This window comes from Mustelus asterias, chromosome 23 (genome assembly GCF_964213995.1).
Source record: "Mustelus asterias chromosome 23, sMusAst1.hap1.1, whole genome shotgun sequence".
Lineage (NCBI taxonomy): Eukaryota > Metazoa > Chordata > Chondrichthyes > Carcharhiniformes > Triakidae > Mustelus > Mustelus asterias.
In genome coordinates, this window is record NC_135823.1 from 19810939 (window position 1) to 19832135 (window position 21197).

Here is a 21197-nt window from a genome sequence, read left to right on the forward strand (position 1 = left end):
TGGCACAGTGCTGCCTCACAGCGCCAGGGACCCGGGTTCGATTCCTGGCTTGGGTCATGGTCTGTACGTTCTCCCCGTGTCTGCGTGGGTTTCCCCCGGGTGCTCCGGTTTCCTCCCACAATCTGAAAGATGTGCTGGTTAGGGTGCATTGACCCGAACAGGCGCCGGAGTGTGGCGATTAGGGGAATTTCACAGTAACCATTGCAGTGTTAATGCAAGCCTTACTCGTGACTAATAAATAAACTTTACTTTAACATTCTTACTCCAAAATGCATCACTTGGCTGCATTAAATTTCACTTGTCATTTGTCTGCACATTTCATCAGTCTAAAATCTACTACAATCCTCCTCACTGTTTACTATCTTTCCAAGCTTTGTGCCATCTGCAAACATCGAAATACTGTGCCCCCCCCATACCCAAGTTGGGTTAATATATAGCAAACATAGTAGCCCTAATAGGACACCATTTCATACTTTCCAGCAACCTGGAACATTTACCACTACTCTTTGCTTTAAGTCTCGTGACTAATTTCATATCCATGCTGCCAATGCTCCTCTAATCCCATGGGCTTCAATTTTGAAAACACATTTATTATGTGGCAATGGATTAGAAGCTGGTCACTGAGGAATGGAAATAGTGCGGAAATGTGCAGCAGCTTTAACAAGGCAATGAAACAAAAAGGCTTTTGTTGCAGAACCTCGGTTTATTTGCTGTGAAGCAAGTCCCTGAGGTCAGCAAAGCAGAGCGAGGGTTTCTCCCGTCATAAGAAACTGTGCAAGTTCTTCTCACTGAAGTCCAGCAGACAAAGGGAGATATGTTTAGCAAAGAATGGCACTGGCTCACAGCACAACAGCAATGAAGTGTCATGGTATTCATTATCAACAGCAAAACTGCACACAATGCAACTTCGTGCAAGGAACTGTTCTGGCAGGAGCAAGCAGTCAGTCCATGTCCAAATGCAACATGACCTGAACAATATTCAGGCTTGGGCTGACAAGTGGTAAGTAACATTTACGCCACACAAGTGCAGGCAGTACTAGGCAATGATTATCTCCAACAAGAGAGGATCTAACCACCACCCCTGGATAGTCAATGGCATTACCATCGCTGAATCCAACACTAACCACATCCTGACCAGAAACCAAATTGGACTAGCCATACAAATACTGTGGTTACAAGAGTAGGGAATCCTGCACCAAGTAACGCACCTCCTGACTCCCAAAGACTGTTCACATCATGAGTGCGATGGAATACTCTCCACTTGCCTGGATGAGTACAGCTTCAACAATACTCAAGAAGCTCGACACCATCCAGGACAAAGCAGCCCACTTGATTGTTTCCGGATGAGGTGCCAGTCATTCCCTCTGCCACCAACACACAGCGGCAGCAGTGTGTACCATCCACAAGATGCACTGCAGGAACTGACCAAGGCTCCTTCGACAGTACCTTCTAAACCCCTGACTGTTACCATCTAGAAGGACAAGGGCAGCAGAAACATAGTAATGCCACCACCTGGAAGCTGCTCTCCAAACCACTCACCATCCTGACTTGGAAATATATTGGTGTACCTTCACTGTTGCCGAGTCAAAATTCTGGAACTCCTTAACAGCACTGTGGCTGAAACTACATCATATGGCAGCTGCTCAGGATGATAAGTCACCACCACCTTCTCAAGGGCTCTAGGAATGGGCAATAAATGCTGACCTAGCCAGCAAATCCCAGAATCCATGAATGAATACAAAAGTGTCAGCATACCGTACTAAGGAGATTTAGTGTACATGCTCTTCCATTGGAGAATATTGTGAAATAGATTAACAATCTGCAAGATGAACAACATTCATCTTTTTATAACAGCTGATAGAGTGGTTACTACACTGGCGGCACAGTGGCATGGTGGTTAGCACTGCTGCCTCACAGCACCAGGGACCCAGGTTCGATTCCTGACTTGAGTCACTGTCTGTGTGGAGTTTGCACATTCTCCCCGTGTCTGCACCGGGTGCTCTGGTTTCCTCCCAGAGTCCAAAAGGCTGGTTAGGTGTGTTGTTAAATTCTCCCTCAGTGTAGCCGAACAGACACCGGAGTGTGGTGACTAGGGGATTTTCACAGTAACTTCACTGCAGTGTTAATGTAAGCCTACTTCTGACACTAATAAACTTTAAACATAGGTTAACCACTCAGTTAAAGGACTTGATCAATGCCCAAGAAACCACTGAGCCTTTCAAACCCAGTCTTCACTTAAACATTCTCCTTCACTCTAGTCTTATGTATATTTATTCCAATAAAAACAAAACATGGTATGTAATAGCTTACTGCACACACCCACCATCACAAACATGGCAGATAGTGAGGAGCATTGTCAGAAGCTACAGAAGGATATAGATAGGCTGGAAATTTGGGCAAAGAAATGGCAGATGGAGTTCAATCCTGATAAATGCGAAGTGATGCATTTTGGTAGAAATAGGGAGGAGCTATATGATAAATGGCAGAACCATAAAGGGTGTAGATACGCAGAGGGACCTGGGTGTGCAAGTCCACAGATCCTTGAAAGTGATGTCACAGGTGGAGAAGGTGGTGAAGAAGGCACATGGCATGCTTGCCTTTATAGGACGGGGCATAGAGTATAAAAGTTGGGGTCTGATGTTGCAGATGTATAGAACGTTGGTTCGGCCGCATCTGGAATACTGCGTCCAGTTCTGGTCGCCACACTACCAGAAGGATGTGGAGGCGTTGGAGAGAGTACAGAGGAGGTTTACCAGGATGTTACCTGGTATGGAGGGGCTTAGTTATGAGGAGAGATTGGGTAAACTGGGGTTGTTCTCCCTAGAAAGACGGAGGATGAGGGGAGACTTAATAGTGGTGTATAAAATTACGAAAGGCATAGATAGGGTGAACGGTGGGAAGCTTTTCCCCAGGTCGGTGGTGACGTTCACGAGGGGTCATAGGTTCAAGGTGAAGGGGGGGAGGTTTAACACAGATATCAGACGGACATACTTTACACAGAGGGTGGTGGGGGCCTGGAATGCGCTGCCAGGCAAGGTGGTGGAGGCGGACACACTGGGAACGTTTAAGACTTATCTAGACAGCCATATGAACGGAGTGGGAATGGAGGGATACAAAAGAATGGTCTAGTTTGGACCAGGGAGCGGCGCGGGCTTGGAGGGCCGAAGGGCCTGTTCCTGTGCTGTATTGTTCTTTGTTTGTTCTATGATGACCTGGATCCTTACCACTGTGCTTTCCTGCATTTCACAGGAATCAAAGTTTAATTTCAGAGTTTGTATTCTTTGAGGGATACAGACCACAAGAGAGCTGCACTCAAATACCAACTCAGATTGGGAAGAATACACAAGTAAACTTGGCCTTTCAGCATTGCTATTGTTACATTTCAGCGCTGTCTATATAAATGTCTCCTTAGAGCAGAAAACATTAACAGGCAATTTCATAGCATGTGCAAAATCGTTAAGGATTTTTATGGAGTAAATAAGGAGAAATTCTCTCTTGTGGCAGGTGGTTTATAGCGAGAGGACATATTTAAGGTAATTGGCAAAAGGACCAGAGGCAATTTGAGGGGGAAAGAAATTATTCAGTTATGATGATCTGGAATGTACTGCCTAAAAGGATAGTGGAAGTAGGGTCCATAGGACTCTTAAATCGGCCTCGCAGGTGGAGGATGCGGTCAAGAAGGCGTATGGCGTACTAGCCTTCATTAATCGAGGGATTGAGTTTAGGAGTCGGGAGATAATGCTGCAGCTTTATAGGACCCTGGTTAGACCCCACTTGGAGTACTGCGCGCAGTTCTGGTCACCTCATTACAGGAAAGATGTTGAAGCCATTGAAAGGGTGCAGAGGAGATTTACAAGGATGTTGCCTGGATTGGGGGGCATGCCTTATGAGGATAGGTTGAGGGAGCTTGGTCTCTTCTCCCTGGAGAGACGAAGGATGAGAGGTGACCTGATAGAGGTTTACAAGATGTTGAGGGGTCTGGATAGGGTGGACTCTCAGAGGCTATTTCCAAGGGCTGAAATGGTTGCTACGAGAGGACACAGGTTTAAGGTGCTGGGGGGTAGGTACAGGGGGGATGTCAGGGGTAAGTTTTTCACTCAGAGGGTGGTGGGTGAGTGGAATCGGCTGACGTCGGTGGTGGTGGAGGCAAACTCGTTGGGGTCTTTTAAGAGACTTCTGGATGAGTACATGGGATTTAATGGGATTGAGGGCTATAGATAGGCCTAGAGGTGGGGATGTGATCGGCGCAACTTGTGGGCCGAAGGGCCTGTTTGTGCTGTGGCTTTCTATGTTCTATGTTCTATGTTCTATTTGACAACTTTCAAAAGCGAATTGTATAAATGTTTGCAAAGGAAATCTTTGCTGAGCTATTGAGAAAGAACAGACAAGTGGAACTAATTGCACTGCTCTAAGAGATGACATGATGGGCTAAATGGTCTCCTTCTGTGCTATATATGCCCAATATGAAAAGCATGTGCTTCAAATATTATTTGATTTGTACGAATCATTAAAAAATTAACATTTAACCAATGGTGCATTCAATCCATAATCAGGCAGCTGCAATGGTTTATGCATCCGAGAGCTGCGTAAAGGGACAACTTTAAACAAAAGACAAATTATTCAAATGGATAACATACATTAAAAATAATCAATCATTATTCAATCCACAAAAGTGAGGGATATTTCAAAAGTTAATATTTCTCTCATTACTACTCATTTTTCACAGATAATTACAATCTCAGTGCTACACCATCGTCACATTGCTGAATGCGCAAAACGTCTTTGGAAACTGGGGAAACTATATGGAAAATTCTAGCGTGAAAGAAAATGGATTCCATCGATTTTATGCTATTACTTACACGAGAGGATGGGAACTCGCGTACAGCTGACTTCAGAAGCTCCGATATGTGATCCTGTATCTCTACCAGGGCCTTATGGCTACTGGAGAGTTTCTGGAGGGTAAAAAAGCAAAATAATTAGGTGGTGAATCATTTATACCCCCTGCAGCCCTAAATATCAGCATATGCATTTTTACAATATACAGAAAAAAAGCCAGGGAATATTCATCACGCCAATTCCACCCAACATGGTGTAACCCACATACACCATTTCATCCACACACGGCAGTCCATCTTCTAGGAAACTAAAAAAAAACGCCTCCGCCATTTCAGAAAAACTCGTGGAATTTCCTCTCTCAACGCCAAAGGCAATCAAATAAGTTGGTGATTGATATCGCTAATCCACATTAACTCAGCAACTTTCTATCACTTTGATTGTCTTCCTTTTCTAGGCACTTGCCTGGCTACCTTTTGGTTGGTTTCTGCAAATCCCCTGTATGAGTAACCATATCCAAAGCCCGACAACTCTCCGAGAAAAAGCAGCATTTCCTAGCATCCAACCGGACGTGCTTTTTTAGCTTGCATCAAGTCATCCCTTGGCTACCTGGCTTCAATATCCTACTGGGTTTTGAAAATTTGCTATCCTGGCTGGGACTAGACCAGTTGAACCAAAATCATGACCCAATGCCAAATAGAGTTAACAGCATTTTCATTTGTTGCCCTTGGCAGTTCCAACTGGGGGTACTAGTGCAGGCTGTCATGGTAAGACAACCATTCATTTATGTTACAGCTTTACCTCTGCCATTGTGGTATATGATTAAAGACCATCTTTTACACAATAGTAGCGAGAGAAGAGTTTTAATGACACCACGCCAAATTGTGTTCAAGGTTAATAACACTATCATAACACTTAACTCCACCTCACCAAAACCTTCATTCATGCCTCTGTTACCACTGGACAATTCCAAAACACACATGGTGGGCCTCCCACTTTCTACCCATTTGAGGTTACCCAAGTAGCAACACAGGCAACAAAATCCCATTCACCTCTGTGCTCAGTGACCTACATTTGCTCCCTGGTCAAGCAGCACCTTGACTTTAAATTTCTTAGACTTGCTTTCAAACCATTTCTTGGTCTTGTCACTCCCCATCTCTGCAATCTCCTCCAGCCACACAATGCTCGGAGATACTTGCACTCGTCTAATTCTGACCTCTTGTACAATCCCAATTTTTATTGCTCTGGAATTCCCTTCCTAAACACCCAGCCTTTTTCGCTTCCCTCCATGAATACACTCCTTAAAACCCACCTCTTTGACCGAGCTTTTGGCTAGCTGCCCTATCGCTTTACATGGCAGAGTGTCAAACTTTGCTTTATAGCATTCCTGTGAAGCACCTGGATGTTTTATTACATTAAAGTTGCCACATGGTATTCCAACTGCAATTATAATTGCACAAACCTCCAGCTCCTCTTCCAATCTCTCAAATCAACTTCACAAATATAAGGTATCAAAAGGTGGGAGACTACGAGGTTGAATAAGACGATAGTTTGGGAAAAACAAATTGCAGTTGACTAGATTTTCAAGTCAAGCAATATTCACTGTCATCTTTTATACCTAACATTTCTATTAGACAAAAAAACCCTGATGATCTTGTAAAAACACAAGTGGAATTGAACACATACTCAAAAGAGCAGATGTCAAATTTCCTATAAACATGGTTTTAAAGTTTACAGTGACCTTAATTCTCTTTAACCAGAGTTTGTAAATGCTGCTTTCCTCCAACTCTTGCATCTGTGTTCCAGCCCGGAACAAAAACTTTTAACATCCAATCCAGTTGGCATGAACACAGCTTAAAACCAAGGCTGCTTTTATATTTGGCCTGTGTCTAACTGCACTCTTTTTGCATTCATCTTGAAGTGCAGTTGGTCTTTGGAGAAACAGCCACTCAGACACTCCACACAATTGCAGTCTGTCCATGATAATTCGCTCAGTATGCATACACTGAACAATTACATCATAGCGTCACTGGAAAGAATGGTGGTGTACGTGAGTAATGTCAGCACAACATCACCAAGATACATCGGCGCTGTTAAGCCATCGTTTTTGCGAGCTACAGAACGACTGGTAACAATCAGGAATAGAATCGTACAGCACAATAGGAAGATGGCTTGGTCCACTGTGTGTCTGTGACAGTTCTTTGAAAGATCCAATCAATGTGTCCAACTTCCCTTCTCTTTCCCCACAGCCCTGCAAATGTATCCTTTTTAAGCTTGTGTTTAATTCCCTTTTGAAAGTTACCATCAAATCTGCTTTCACCATCCTTTCAGTTCGTGCCTTACAGATTGTAAGAACTTGCTGTTTAGAAATCATTCTGATCCTTTCCCCCTTGATCTTTGCCAATTATCTTCAAGCTGTGCACTATGGTTACCGAGCCTCCTGCCAGTGGAAAGTTTCTCACTGAAATGAAGGCCCTGTAAAACAAAACATGAGCACCAGCTTAAAACCTTCAGAGCTCTACGTTCATCTCACCACTGGCCACCTGACACCCAGGGTCAGGAACTGGCAACTTATAACAAGCTGGATTGATTCTAGGGGCGGGGGGGACAATGATACTTAAGTCTTACACCACTCCCGTTCATCCCCACTTTCCTTCTCAATTATAAATCATCGTTCAAAGATTCTACAATCATAGACTTATTTGGTTAATTTCTTATATTCTATGCAATTTGTGCTAATAATCACAAAGAAATTATAGGTCCCTATTAATTTTAGCGACATGCACTGTCGGAAAACTAATTCCAGCGCATTTTCGCTTTGCACTTGATTACTTGAGTCTATTTTGAGGGCTTTCTTCCTCTTAGCACTGTTTCATGTTATATCTTCCCCCTCAAGTTATTTCTTCATTAGAAATCCTTTACGAGCCCTTTTCATACTCCCATCCCAATTCCAGCAGTTACTTCTGTGATGGTTCCAGCCTTGCCCTCATTACTGCCGCTACAGTCTACAATGCTGAAAAAAAAATGATCAAGACATGACTACTGCCATTAATACTCTGACAACACAATAGCTAAAACCATCCTTACTGTTATTGTACAACTATAAATATGGAAAATGCCCCCTCCCCACCCACCCACTGCCAAAAGAGCAAATTTTGAAATTAGGCAATTAGTACACTGAAGTTTCACTATGTAACCATTTTAAAGAGAACTTATTTGATGCTATTGTCAATGAGCTGGCAGACGAGGTAGATTCAGTAATGGGTGTTTCGAATGTGTATTATAATTAAAATTACCTCTAAAAATCCAACTTCTGAGAAGTTGATCAGTTAAGTGCAAAATCCGAATATCTAACAAAAAAATTAACTTTCCTTTTATCACTGCCATCAGGAGATACTGAATCTGGATCTGAATGTAGACAGTTTAAAATTTACCCCGCAAGACATCAAAAAAAAACTTTCAATTACTTTGAATCAGTCAAACCTTGGGTTCTGCAATGAGAAACTATCACTAAACTCATCCAACACATCTAAGTAATCACCTCCCACTACCCCTCAAAAAAATTTATTTGCTGAGAATCATTCTTCCATGGAAAATAAAACCACCACACCACAAGCATAGCACATTCCAGCTGCATTAACAAAACGAACGTTCCCCCAAGTTTCCAAAGCTTGTAACCTGAGGGCTGCCTATCACAATCTGTGTTTACTTACTGCTCGGAAACGTAACCAGCCACATTCAATCCTGTCTCATGAACTTTATATCTGTATATTGTTTTATTGCGGATATAATCTCTACAATTGCCATTAAAGATGTATTTTTCATGATTCTGTAAATTGGCCAAAACATGCTGTAAAAATGGTACGGTTAACATTATTTACGCACACATCAGACAGTGAAAAGCAAAAATCTGGTAGCTGCTGTCCAAGATACCCCACTCCCCCTCAGACTGTGAAAACATCATCTCACTCCCCTGGCTTCACATTGAACAGAGTTATGTTCTGGTGCATATGTCATTGATGTGGACTAAACATGCCACAGAAAATTAGGACTTCTCCATTTCTCTCTAAATATCCACTTTAATGATGCAATACAACTTAGTTACTCAAAGCAACATCGCTGGAATTGAAAGTTAACATTTATCAGTCCTTCTACATTTAGTTCAGATATTTAAAATAAAATTCCATCTCTTCTTTCCCTCACTATTTTATTTTCTGTACCTAATATGAATTCATTATTAGTTACACATCCTGGTTTAGACTTTGCACTGTTGAATACCAATTCTTCAGTCTGATGGGTTATGGAGTTCTTGCCCTGTTCGCACAGGTCCTGAAGAAAACACCATGCAGCAGTTCCAATGACAGTACCTTTCAGCACAGACTTATAACAATTAAACAGGCATGGGCAAGTTTAACAAGGAACAGATAGCATTTGTTCCCTGGCTCCAGTTTATTCTAGCCCAACATGTACCAGCTGTATAAACTAAATGCTTGTTCTTCCAACTTTCCAAATCATATAGCCTCAGGATTATCAAAGACAAGCTACATTGGCTTACTGCTACAGTCAATGTAATCAGTTACATTAAACATCATTCTCTAAACTTTAAGCCTTGTTGTCGTTTTAATCATGATATGATTACTGCAATGGTCATTAAAACTGTTTTGCACACAATTCTGTAATATTGTTATAGGAATTATTCTTTATTTCAGTTCAATATGGGCGGCACTGTGGTGCAGAGGTTATTTTATTTCATTTATTTGTGTCACAAGTAGTCCCACATCAACAACTAGTCACCACACTCCGGCGCCTGTTCGGGTACACTGAAGGAGAATTTAGCATGGCCAATGCACCTAACCAGCACATCTTTTAGACTGTGGGAGGAAATCGGAGCATCCGGAGGAAATACACACAGGCGTGGGGAGAACGTGCAAACTCTGCACAGACAGTGACCCAAGCCGGGAATTGAACTCAGTTTCCTGGCGTTGTGAGGCAGCAGTGCTAACCGCTGTGTCACCATGTTGCACAGTTAACACTGCTGCCTCTCAACACCAGGGACCCAGATTTAATTCCGGCCTTGGGTGACTGTCTTGTTGAGTTTGCATGTTTTCCCTGTGTCTATGTGGGTTTCCTCCCACAGTCCAAAGATGTAGATGTTAGGTGAATTGGCCATGCTAAATTGCCCCTCAGTGTCAGGGGGGAACTGGCAAGCTAAATACATAGGGTTACAGGGCTAGGGCCTGGGTGGGATTGTTGTCGGTGCGGTCTTGATGGACCAAATGGCCTCCTTCTGCATTGTAGGAATTCTATGAATATAGAAGTTTAAACACATTTCCTCTGCATAATACAAAGAAAGAGAAACTCAGCAAATCTTAAAAATACATCTTAGCCCCCTTGTCACCAATGTAATCTTTACCAAATGTTCTGAACTGAGTGTAGCTGTGCTGGACAAACTAACTGATACTGCGGTCCTTCATCATGCATAAGGCCGAGGCAACAGTGACTGCCTTTGATCACGTGTGGCATCATGGGGCCAAAGCAAAAGTGAAATCAGTGGGGAATCAAGGGGAAAGCTCCTCACAAAAGAAGATGGTTGTGGTTGTTGGAGACCAATCACCTCAGTCCCAGGACCTCAATGAAGGAGTTGCTCAGGGCAGTATCCTCGGCCCAACCATCTGCAGCTGTTTTATCAATGACCTTCCCTCCATCATCAGGTCAGAAGTGAGGATGTTCGCTGTGCAATCATCAATGCTCAGTACCATTTCTGACTCCTCAAAAACTGAAGCAGTCCACGTCCATGTGCAGCAAGATCTGGATAACATTCAGACTTCTGTGACACAAATGTTACTTGCCAACCAAGTGTCAGAGAATGACCCCCTCCAAGACGACAGAATCTAAACATCTTGCCTTGATGTCCAACAGCATTACGACGGCTGAAACTCTCAATATCAACATCCTTGGGGTCACCACTGACCAGAAAATTAACTGGGCTAGCTATATAAATACTGCATCAACAAGAGCAGGTCAGGATCTGGGAATTCTGAGACAAGTAACTCACCTCCTGACTTTCTAAAGTCCATCCACCATCTAAAAGGCATAAGTTAGGAGTGTGATGGATCATCTCCTCTTACCTGGTGAGTGCAGTCCATGAACATTCAAGAAGCTTGATACCATCCAGGACAAAATAGCTCACTTGACTACCAACCCCATCCACCACCCTAAATATTCAATCCGTCCATCACTGACGCACAGTGGCAGCAGTGTGTACCTTCTACAAGATGAACTGCAACAACTTACCAAGCCTTCTTCGACAGCATCTTCTAAACCTGTGATGTCTACCACCCGGAAGGAGAAGTGCAGCAGGTGCATAGGAATATCACCACCTGTAAGGGCCCTTCCAAGCCAAATAACACTCTGACATGGAACAATATCACCATTCCTTCACTGTTGCATGGCCGGGTCAAATCCTGGAACCCACTTCTGAACAGTACTCTAGATGTACCTACATACCACATGGACTGTAGCGGTTCAAAAAAAGTGTTTGATCACCAGCTTCTCAAAGACAATTAGAGATGGATAGCAAATGTTGCCTAGTCAGCGCCATCCACACCCCAAGCAATTTTTAAAATTGCTTTTTTTTTCTTCAGCTGACTTCCTGATTTCAGTTTAAGTAAAATAGTTGCAAGAAGAACATATTACCCAGAGCACTGTGATAAGTATAGGTAGGTAAAAAATGCAACATTGCGCGACTAATTAATATAGCACTGTGAAACGAAATAACTCATTTACAATGTTGTGATAGCAACAATTCTGTGCTTGAATGTAATTTTTTTTTAATGTTACATATTTATCTGGTTGTATTTATGGAATGAGCATGTAAACCTTCACAACCTGGGCAGTGGAAACAAGTAGAACAGGTAACAATTTAATTCCATGTCTAAATTTCCCTTTGAAGAGCACATCCACAGATGCCCGAAATTACAAGGTGGATGGAGTATAGCAAGCAGATACCGACTCACCTGTTGAAAAGGGTTTGGATATCCAATGTTGCACACCAGGTAGTAATTTAAAACCTCTGCAGAAAGAGAGAAAGCAAATTTAAAAATTGTAATTTTTAACACTTCAAATGTGAAAGAAAAACACAACCAGATAGTTTCAAGGTACAAGCTTATAAAACGCACACCCTGAGGAAAATTGAAAAGGAGAACAGCAAACTTGATCAAACCTTTTATATAGCAGCAGTACCGATAACCTTGAAAAGTTGATAATAAATGGAAAATCAAAATAAAGTGGGTTCATCGTTGCTACTGTATATTATTTCCACCATGGAAAGAAGCGAATTGTACACACATGGTCTTAAATTCAGAAAGCAGGCAAGCAGAACATTTGGATGCTGAGCCGAGCTATCAGTCTTCCAATCTGTTGTCAAAGATCCCGCCATCTCTCTTAGTTTTCTAAATGCATCAGTGTGACTGCGTAGTGACGTAAAATTGAGTCATGATACAAGCAACAATGGCACACTAAATTGGGTTAGCATCTGTTGTAGGGTCGATTCTCTTTTTAAAAACTTGGCGTTTTTGTTCAAATATGAAAAATCTTGTGTCTCCTCTACACTGCAATGTGTTGGAGGTCAATTGGAAAATGAGGCAGTGAATGACTTCAATGGCACCCACGTTTGGAAATAAAACATCCCCAGCATCTATTGTTAAAAAATGACTACATATACAAAATTGCTACATACGGTGGGTGGCATAGTGGTTAGCACTGCTGCCTCACAGCGCCAAGGACCCCGATTCAATTCCGGCCTTGGGTGACTGTGTGGAATTTGCACGTTCTCCCCGTGTCTGTGTGGGTTTCCTCCGGGTGCTCCAGTTGTCTCCCACAGTCCAAAGATGCCATGTTAGTTCGATTGGCCATGCTAAATTGCCCCTTAGTGTCCAAAGATGAGGTTAGGTGGATTGGCCATGGCAAATGCGTGGGGTTATGGGGTATAGTTGAGAATTCTGATTTATTCTAAACACCCAACATGAGGATAATTAGCAGCTAATGTTTTAATACATGGTTTGAGAATAATACAAAATATGTAACGTCTTAACGTCTCTAAGAAATGTTTTTAGCATGCCATTAAAATGAAAGATGTATTCATGAAAGATATCAGTACAAGTCAGGCACAAATAATGCAACAAAGTAAATTAGGAATGCATATCTAAGCCGGGGGAAATAAGTCCAATAGATAAAGATGTCTTCAATTGGTTTAAATTTTTGTGAGACACCTTCCGGAAAACAGACTGATGAATAACAGTTATATTTGAAGGTGTCAGAGAATTATTGATTGAAAGGCATGTCATCAGTAGATTGACAGATCAGTGAATGAACAAAATTGCTGTTAATTAAGTGTTGGACAGATTAATCTGATTAAAAAAAATAACTCTTCTACTTTTTTGTCATGAAACCGGAGATCTTTTGTGAAAGCCTGATAGCGTGTTAGCTGTGTAGGTGGAACTATTGATCTCCCATTATGGCCAAAATGAGATTTGTCTTATCCTAATTGTACGATTGTCTGAATATTGTTAATTTGTAATGTTTTTGACTCTAACATTTCAATGTTTTAATAAAAACTAGTTTAGTTGAAGAATTTCATTGAACTGAATAAACTGTTTTTTTGCCTTTGTGAAATGAAAATGTTTAATGAAAGTCTTTAAATTAATCAGGCCACCTAAATGAATTGCCCACAACATGGGGATAGGCTGGAGCCTGGGTGGAGATGCTCTTTGGAGGGTCAGTGCAGACCTGATGAGCCAAATGGCCTCGTTTCGCACTGCAGAGATTCTATATGCAATGAAATCATCATGACTTTATCTGTAACCATTATACACAATGGAATATTGGCATGGGAGAATGAGGCTGGAATAAAAGAGGTGGTTTTTTTGCTGTTCACCACAGTTTAAGGTGCTGAATGAAGGACTGAAACTTTAACCTATTCTTTTTCTAAAGCACCAACACACCTGCTTCTGTATATCTGGTATTGCTTTTCCATCTCAGATTTCCAACATTTACATATTTTTAAAAATACGTTATTCACACTGTAGGATTCTCTCCCACATAAATATTTTACTCATCCTCTGAAAACCAAGTTTTGAAAAGTTTCTTCCTCCAAGCAAGGAATACCGACACTTATGCACAAAACCAATCAGTTGTGTTGCATCCTATTTACATGGCATTTTGCAGTTTCTAAAGCAAACATTTTTCCACTAAGTGACGAATGGAATGTTTTTCCCCTCGTTCTAAAGGCAAACAAGTTCAGGTACACGGCTGTAGAAAAGATGGATGCCACAGAGGGATTGTCTAAGGAATCTCTGTGGGTGGAGGTTCGCAACAGGAAGGAGTCAATAACTTTACTGGGTGTTTTCTATAGGCCGCCCAATAGTAGCAGGGATGTGGAGGAGCAGATTGGGAAGCAGATCCTGGAGGGATGTGATAATAACAGAGTGGTCATGATGGGAGATTTTAATTTCCCAAATATCGATTCGAATATCCCTAGGGTAAGGGGTTTAGATGGGGAGGAGTTTGTTAGGTGTGTTCAGGAGGGCTTCCTGACACAGTATGTGGATAAGCCTACAAGAGGAGAGGCTGTACTTGATTTGGTATTAGGGAATGAACCTGGGCAGGTGTCAGCTCTCTCAGTGGGAGAGCATTTTGGGGATAGTGATCATAACTCTATCTCCTTTACATTAGCATTGGAGAGAGATAGGATCAGTCAAGCTAGGAAAGTGTTTATTTGGAGTAAGGGCAATTATGAGGCTATAAGGCAGGAAATTAGAGGCATAAATTGGAAGGAGGTTTTCTCAGGGAAATGTACAGAAGAAATGAGGCAAATTTTCAAGGAAAATTTGTCTGGAACTCTGCACAGCAACATTCCAATGAGACAGGGTTACAGGAACCATGGTGCACGAAAGCTGTAACAAACTTAGTCAAGAAGAAAAGAAAAGCTTACAAAAGGTTCAAGGAGCTAGGTAATGTTAGAAATCTAGAAGAGTATACGACTAGTAGGAAGGAACGTAAGAGGGAAATTAGAAGAGCAAGAAGGGGTCATGAGAAGGCCTTGGCAGACAGAATAAAGAAAAACCCCAAGGCATTCTACAGGTATGTTAAGAGCAAGAAGATAAGGTGTGAAGGAGTAGGACCTATCAAATGTGACGGTGGGAAAGTCTGTATAGAACCGGTAGAAATAGCACAGGTACTCAATGAATACTTTACTTCAGTATTCACAGTGGAAAGGGATCTTGGTAGTTGCAGTGCAGACTTGCAGTGGACTGAGAAGATTGAGCATGTGGACATTAGGAAAGATGTGTTGGGAGCTTTTGAAAAGCATCAAGTTAGATAAATCGCCGGGACCGGATGGGATGTACCCCAGGTTACTGTGGGAGGCGAGGGAAGAGATTGCTGAGCCTCTGGCGACGATCTTTGCGTCATCAATGGAGATGGGAGAGGTTCCGGAGGATTGCGGATGTGGTTCCGTTATTCAAGAAAGGGAGAAGAGATAGCCCAGGAAATTATAGGCCAGTGAGTCTAACCTCAGTGGTTGGTAAGTTGATGGAGAAGATCCTGAGAGGCAGGATTTATGAACATCTGGAGAGGAATAGTATGATCAGAAATAGCCAGCATGGCTTTGTCCAAGGCAGATCATGCCTTACGAGCCTAATTGAATTTTTTGAAGATGTAACTAGACACATAGACGAGGGAAGAGTGGTAGATGTAGTTTATATGGATTTCAGCAAGGCGTTTGATAAGGTGCCCCATGCAAGGCTTATTGAGAAAGTGAAGGGGCATGGGATACAAGGGGACATTGCTTTGTGGATTCAGAACTGGCTTGCCCAGAGAAGGCAAAGAATGGTTGTAGATGGGTCTTTTTCAGCATGGTCGGTCGGTCACCAGTGGAGTGCCCCAGGGATCTGTTCTGTGACCCTTGCTCTTTGTGATTTTTATAAATGACCTGGATGAGAAAGTGGAAGGGTGGGTTGGCAAGTTTGCTGATGACACAAAGGTTCGTAGTGTTGTGGATAGTGTAGAGGGATGTCAGCAGTTGCAACGAGACATAGATAAGATGCAAGACTGGACGGAGAAGCGGCAGATGGACTTCAACCCAGATAAGTGTGTGGTGGTTGAAAGAATATAATATTAAGGCTAAGACGCTTGGCAGTGTGGAAGATCAGAAGGATCTCGCAGTCCGGGTTCATTGGACACTCAAAGCAGCGCCGCAGGTAGAGGCTGTGGTTAAGAAGGCGTATGGAATGCTGGCCTTCATCCATAGAGGAATTGAGTTTAGAAATCGGGAGATAATGCTGCAGCTGTATAGGACCCTGGTCAGACCCCACCTGGAGTACTGTGCCCAGTTCTGGTCGCCTCATTACAGAAAGGATGCGGAAGCCATAGAAAAGGTGCAGAGGATATTTACAAAGATGTTGCCTGGATTAGGTGGCATGCCTTATGAGGATAGGTTGAGAGAGTTAGGTCTTTTCTCCTTGGAGAAGGCGAAGGATGAGAGGTGACCTGATAGAGGTGTATAAGATGTTGAGAGGTATTGATAGAGTGGATTCTCAGAGGCTTTTACCCAGGGCTGAAATGGTTGCCACAAGAGGTCACAGGTTTAGGGTGCTGGGGAGTAGGTATAGAGGAGATGTTAGGGGTAAGTTTTTCACTCAGAGGGTGGTGGGTGCGTGGAATCAGCTGCTGGTACTGGTGGTGGAGGCAGATTCGATCAGGTTTTTTTAAGAGACTTTTGGATAAGTTCATGGAAATCAGTAAGATAGAGGGTTATAGGTAAGCCTAGTAGGTAGGGACATGTTCGGCGCAACTTGTGGGCCGAAGGGCCTGTTTGTGCTGTAGCTTTTCTATGTTCTACATTCAAAAAAATCATCTTGCTTTTTTACCAAATAAATTGTGTTCGAAATCTTCACTGATAAGTGCCACAATCTTCAAAATATTTCAAAGATATTAATTTCTTCTCTACTTCCCTCCTTGATTACGAATGAAGGATTCTCTATAGGTCGTGCAACATACAGCGACACATCAAGAAGTGAAGTAATGACGGCGGCTTTTGGCAGTTTAAATGCCACATTTTAGATTCTGAGCAGGCACACAAATTACACTGAAGGATGCTTATGAAGCAAGTGCTTGCTGGACAGCAACGTTGCCATTCAGCATTTATTGCTTCAGCTCGACGGCCCCTTTACAAAGCACTACAATTCTCAGCAGTGGCCTTAAATCAAGCATTTTTTCTAATGATTCTTAATTAGAGCGCCTTGGGGTGAGGCAGAAAACACAACATAAAATCTAATTTGTGTGTTGTTTTTGTTGCCTAGTCCAATTAATATAATTTAATTATACAATAAATTATATGCAATATAAAGAAAGTGCACAATTCTAGGGATTACAGCAAATATTCCAGTGGTTGGCATATACTCCTAATCTAAACTGAAATAATCTATTAAGCAAAAATAACATGACAATTTAAATGCTACAGTAAGCCAAGTAGATCAGTAGGTTTATAACAAATTACATTCCTTTAATAAATTTTGAGAGATTACCACCTTCAAGTTTTTAAAAGTCCACACATGTTGAATGATTTACTATGCCTTTATGTGTGTAGCATAATGAAAACCACATTTCAGACCCACTCAGCACATAGTTAGGCATTTCCTATCATGGCCGAGTACAGTATTGCTGTTCGGTGGTGAGGAATGGATTGCACGGCCATTTTCAGGTACATTGTTTTGGCAGAAACAATATTCTGCCTCACTGCAGCTTAATGAAGTTTCCAACTACTTTTTTTATCATCGTGGTGGCACCATATTCTACCACATTCAACATTGCACCCAATCTTAATTGAAGTTCAACTGCCTGAGCAGCCAGAGCTGTGCATCCTCTTACAATATCTTACCACTTAATTGCTGACAATAAGGGCGGCACGGTGGCACAGTGGTTAGCACTGCTGCCTCACAGCATCAGGGACCCAGGTTCGATTCCCGGCTTGGGTCACTGTCTGTGTGGAGTCTGCACATTCTCCCCGTGTCTGCGTGGGTTTCCTCTGGGTGCTCCGGTTTCCTCCCACAGTCCAAAGATGTGTGGGTTAGGTGGATTGGCCATGCTAAATTGCCCTTTAGTGTCAATGGGATTACCAATGGGTATATGGGGATAGGGCCTGGGTGGGATTGTGTTCGCTGCAGACTCATGGGCTGAATGGCCTCCTTCTGCACTGTAGGATTTTATGATCTCTATATTTCACCATATAGTTAAAATAAACTTCATGCCTTCATCCTCAACAACAACAACAACATTAAAAGCAACATTAAGAAAAATATCAAATTTGGAGTAGCATAATGTTCGGTCAAATGATTCCAAGAAGCAAGGTTTTGGTATACTTTGATTTTTGTTATGAAAAGTATCCAGTTAACTATCTCTTTGAATTAAGTAGTCTTAAGAATATAAACAAAAGATGCTGGAAATGCTCAGCAGATCTGGCAGTATCTGGGGAGAAACAGTTAAAATACTTAAAGCCGGTTGCATCTCGAGCATTTTTCAGCTCAGATGGAAGGTCACAGACTTAAAACATTAACTGCACTTTTCTCACCACAAATGCTCTCTGACCTGGTGAGTATTTCCAGCATTTTCTGTTCATATTTCAGTTCTCTAGCATCTGTAGTGTATTAGTGTTTGAACTCTGTCAGAACTCTGTAGCCTGCTTGACAAAGACGGAATCAAATTACATGTTCCAGACAATGTGTTGGGCAAGTACTACCCTCCCATTTCATCTTGTTGCAGATAAGAAATTTGGGTGTAAGCACTAGAATGGTGTGCATGAAGCCCACTGTTGCAGGCAAATAATTAGTTGCAAGACAGTTATGCTGATTCTCACTGGCCATGTTTTCCTTTGTTACAATCTTCAAGTGTCCAGCAACCACAAAATGGCATCTCAGAGACAGCATTCTTTTTGCCCCATCTTAAATCTGCACACGTGGAAAAAGATTTGACTGCAAACAAAGAAGACCGCAGACAACCAACACTATTTCTCAATGGAATGATAATTTCAGCTAATTAACCAAGGACTCTTCCTACTGTCTCAAACCTATACTATGCAAAAATGAACACTCATGGCTGAAGGTTGGATAATGTTCCTTCTGAGGGACGCAGCCACATATCAACCTGACAGTTCCCAAACAGGACACGCACAAGTCAGCCCCTTAAGGTCATCGGACAAAAAGAATTTAAATTGCCTGTGCACTCCCAAAAAACTAGATGACGTGTTGCTGTGGGACACTTGGCCATTTATCAAAAAAAGCATAATATTGAAGACAGAAAGTCTGAAAAACATAGAATATGTTGGAAATATTCAGCAAATCAGGCAGCAGAATCTTGTTTACAGCCAATAGCCTATCATATCCATTTTATCCAAGTGATGTGATTTGCCAGTAGTGTACTCATCAGTTTCTACTGATTCCTTGCAGGTTTCAATATTAAAATCAGATAATCCCAGCGGTTAGCTAACCCTTCGTAAATGGACCCGAATTCAACAGAACTTCCACACAAGCAGAATTTTACAACTGCTTTGAACTAATGAGGAGATACGTTGGAGGCAATTGTCTCTACTATATTTACTCAAAATCTGGTATTCAAGAGGCAAAACTTGTCCACCATCTACAAGGCACAAGTCAGGAGTGTGATGGAATACTCCCCACTTGCCTGGATGGGTGCAACTCCAACAACACTCAAGAAGCTCAACACCATCCAGGACAAACCTCCCCCCCCCCCCGCTCCCCAAGCCTCTCACCATCTTGACTTGGAAATATTTTGCCGTTCCTTCGTAGGGTAAAAATCATGGAATTCCTTTCCTGATCGCATTGTGGGTCAACCAACAGCACATGGACTGCAGCATCTCAAGGCAGCAGCTCACCACCACCTTCTCAAGGGCAACTAGGGATAGGTACTAAAGGTAGTAATGACGCCCAAGTCACACGAATGAATTTAAAAAAGACCTAACCAAGCACCTCACATTTCTGGTGCTACAATATTGGTATTTGTAACTAAAGGCCAAAGGATCATGTGTGTTTTTCTTTGCTCAGAGACCGACATTAGGAGCCAGTCTGATGATGGCCCAATTTCAAACTTTTCATCCTTGTTTTCAAATTTCTCCATACAAGAGTTCTGTGCTCCTCCAATTCGGGTCTCTTGTGCATTCGGATTTTAATTGCTCCATCACTAGCGGCCATTCCTCCAGCTGTCGCTGCCTTAAATTCTGGAATGCCTTCCTCTCTTCTTCCTTCAAGATCCTTTAACCTAGCTTTTGGACCAAGTTTTTCATCTCCTGCCTTAATCCTTCACATGGCCGTATATCAAAACGTTGTTTGACAAGAGGTCAGTGATGTGCTGTGGAATGGTAACCCTATTAAAAGTGCTGTAAAAATACATGTTGCTTTGATGGGTTTCTTGTGCAATTTTGATCATTGTGGAGTAAATACCTCATGCCTATAGGTCATAATTCCTGTTCTATCCTAATTACTTTTGGCACACATGGACAATTAAATAAGAGATTTCCTTTAAGACAACTATCATTAAAACATATGCATAACACCATTGTGTAGTTAATGCAGATTTGTTTATAACCAAACAAAATTTAGATCCAATTTGTGATTTAATCATTTATAGGATGTTGGTGCATTGGGAATGTTAACATTTACTGCATATCCCCAATTGTCCTTTAAAGGTGACAGTGAATGTCCTTCTTGAACCAAGACGAACGTGGTATAGGTTCACCTACAGTGCTGTTAGGTAGGGAGTACCAGGATTTTGACCCAGTGATAATGAAGGAATGCGATATTTTTCTAAATAAGGATGACTTGGGAGAACCCGCAGGCAGTGATGGCCCATGCATCAGCTGTCATCGGCTTTCTAAGCAGCAGAGTCATGGATTGGGAGATGCTGTAGGTCATCGTGCAGATAGTCAGGTGGTGTACATACTGAACTTTTACCCTTTTAGTCCATTCTTAAAGTTACAAAACCAACTCACAGTGTGGACTGGGTAGTCCCGAATACATTCCTTGTTTGCTCCAAAAACCAATTCAAATTGAATCCAATTCATGGTCCTCTGAAAGAGAGACGTACAAGGTCCAAGCTGACAAGAAAAGGCACTGTCCTCCATCTTGGACTTGATCTGATGCTTGACTTAGCCAAAAGGCTGAGAAGTACACCCCTGCCAGGTGATCATGATTTCACCCATGAATCAAGCAGGCTGTTTTGTTCTAAACAATGTTGACCTTTTTGAGATGTTGTTGAGCTGAATTCATCTAATAAACAGCTTTCCATCACATTCC

General features: G+C 42.1%; 1 protein-coding gene across 6 annotated transcripts in view; it reads right to left on the minus strand.

The window, feature by feature from the left end:
- The window catches only part of ttyh3a (tweety family member 3a), a 175313-nt gene that overhangs the window by 29623 nt on the left and 124493 nt on the right, over positions 1-21197 (minus strand). For all 6 annotated transcript variants that reach the window (XM_078240067.1, XM_078240070.1, XM_078240068.1 and 3 more), the window contains exons 8-9: positions 11850-11905; positions 4860-4952 (exon numbers count right to left, since the gene is read on the minus strand). In XM_078240067.1, coding sequence (XP_078096193.1) covers positions 4860-4952; positions 11850-11905 — 149 coding nt within the window. The remainder of the gene's footprint in view (positions 1-4859; positions 4953-11849; positions 11906-21197) is intronic.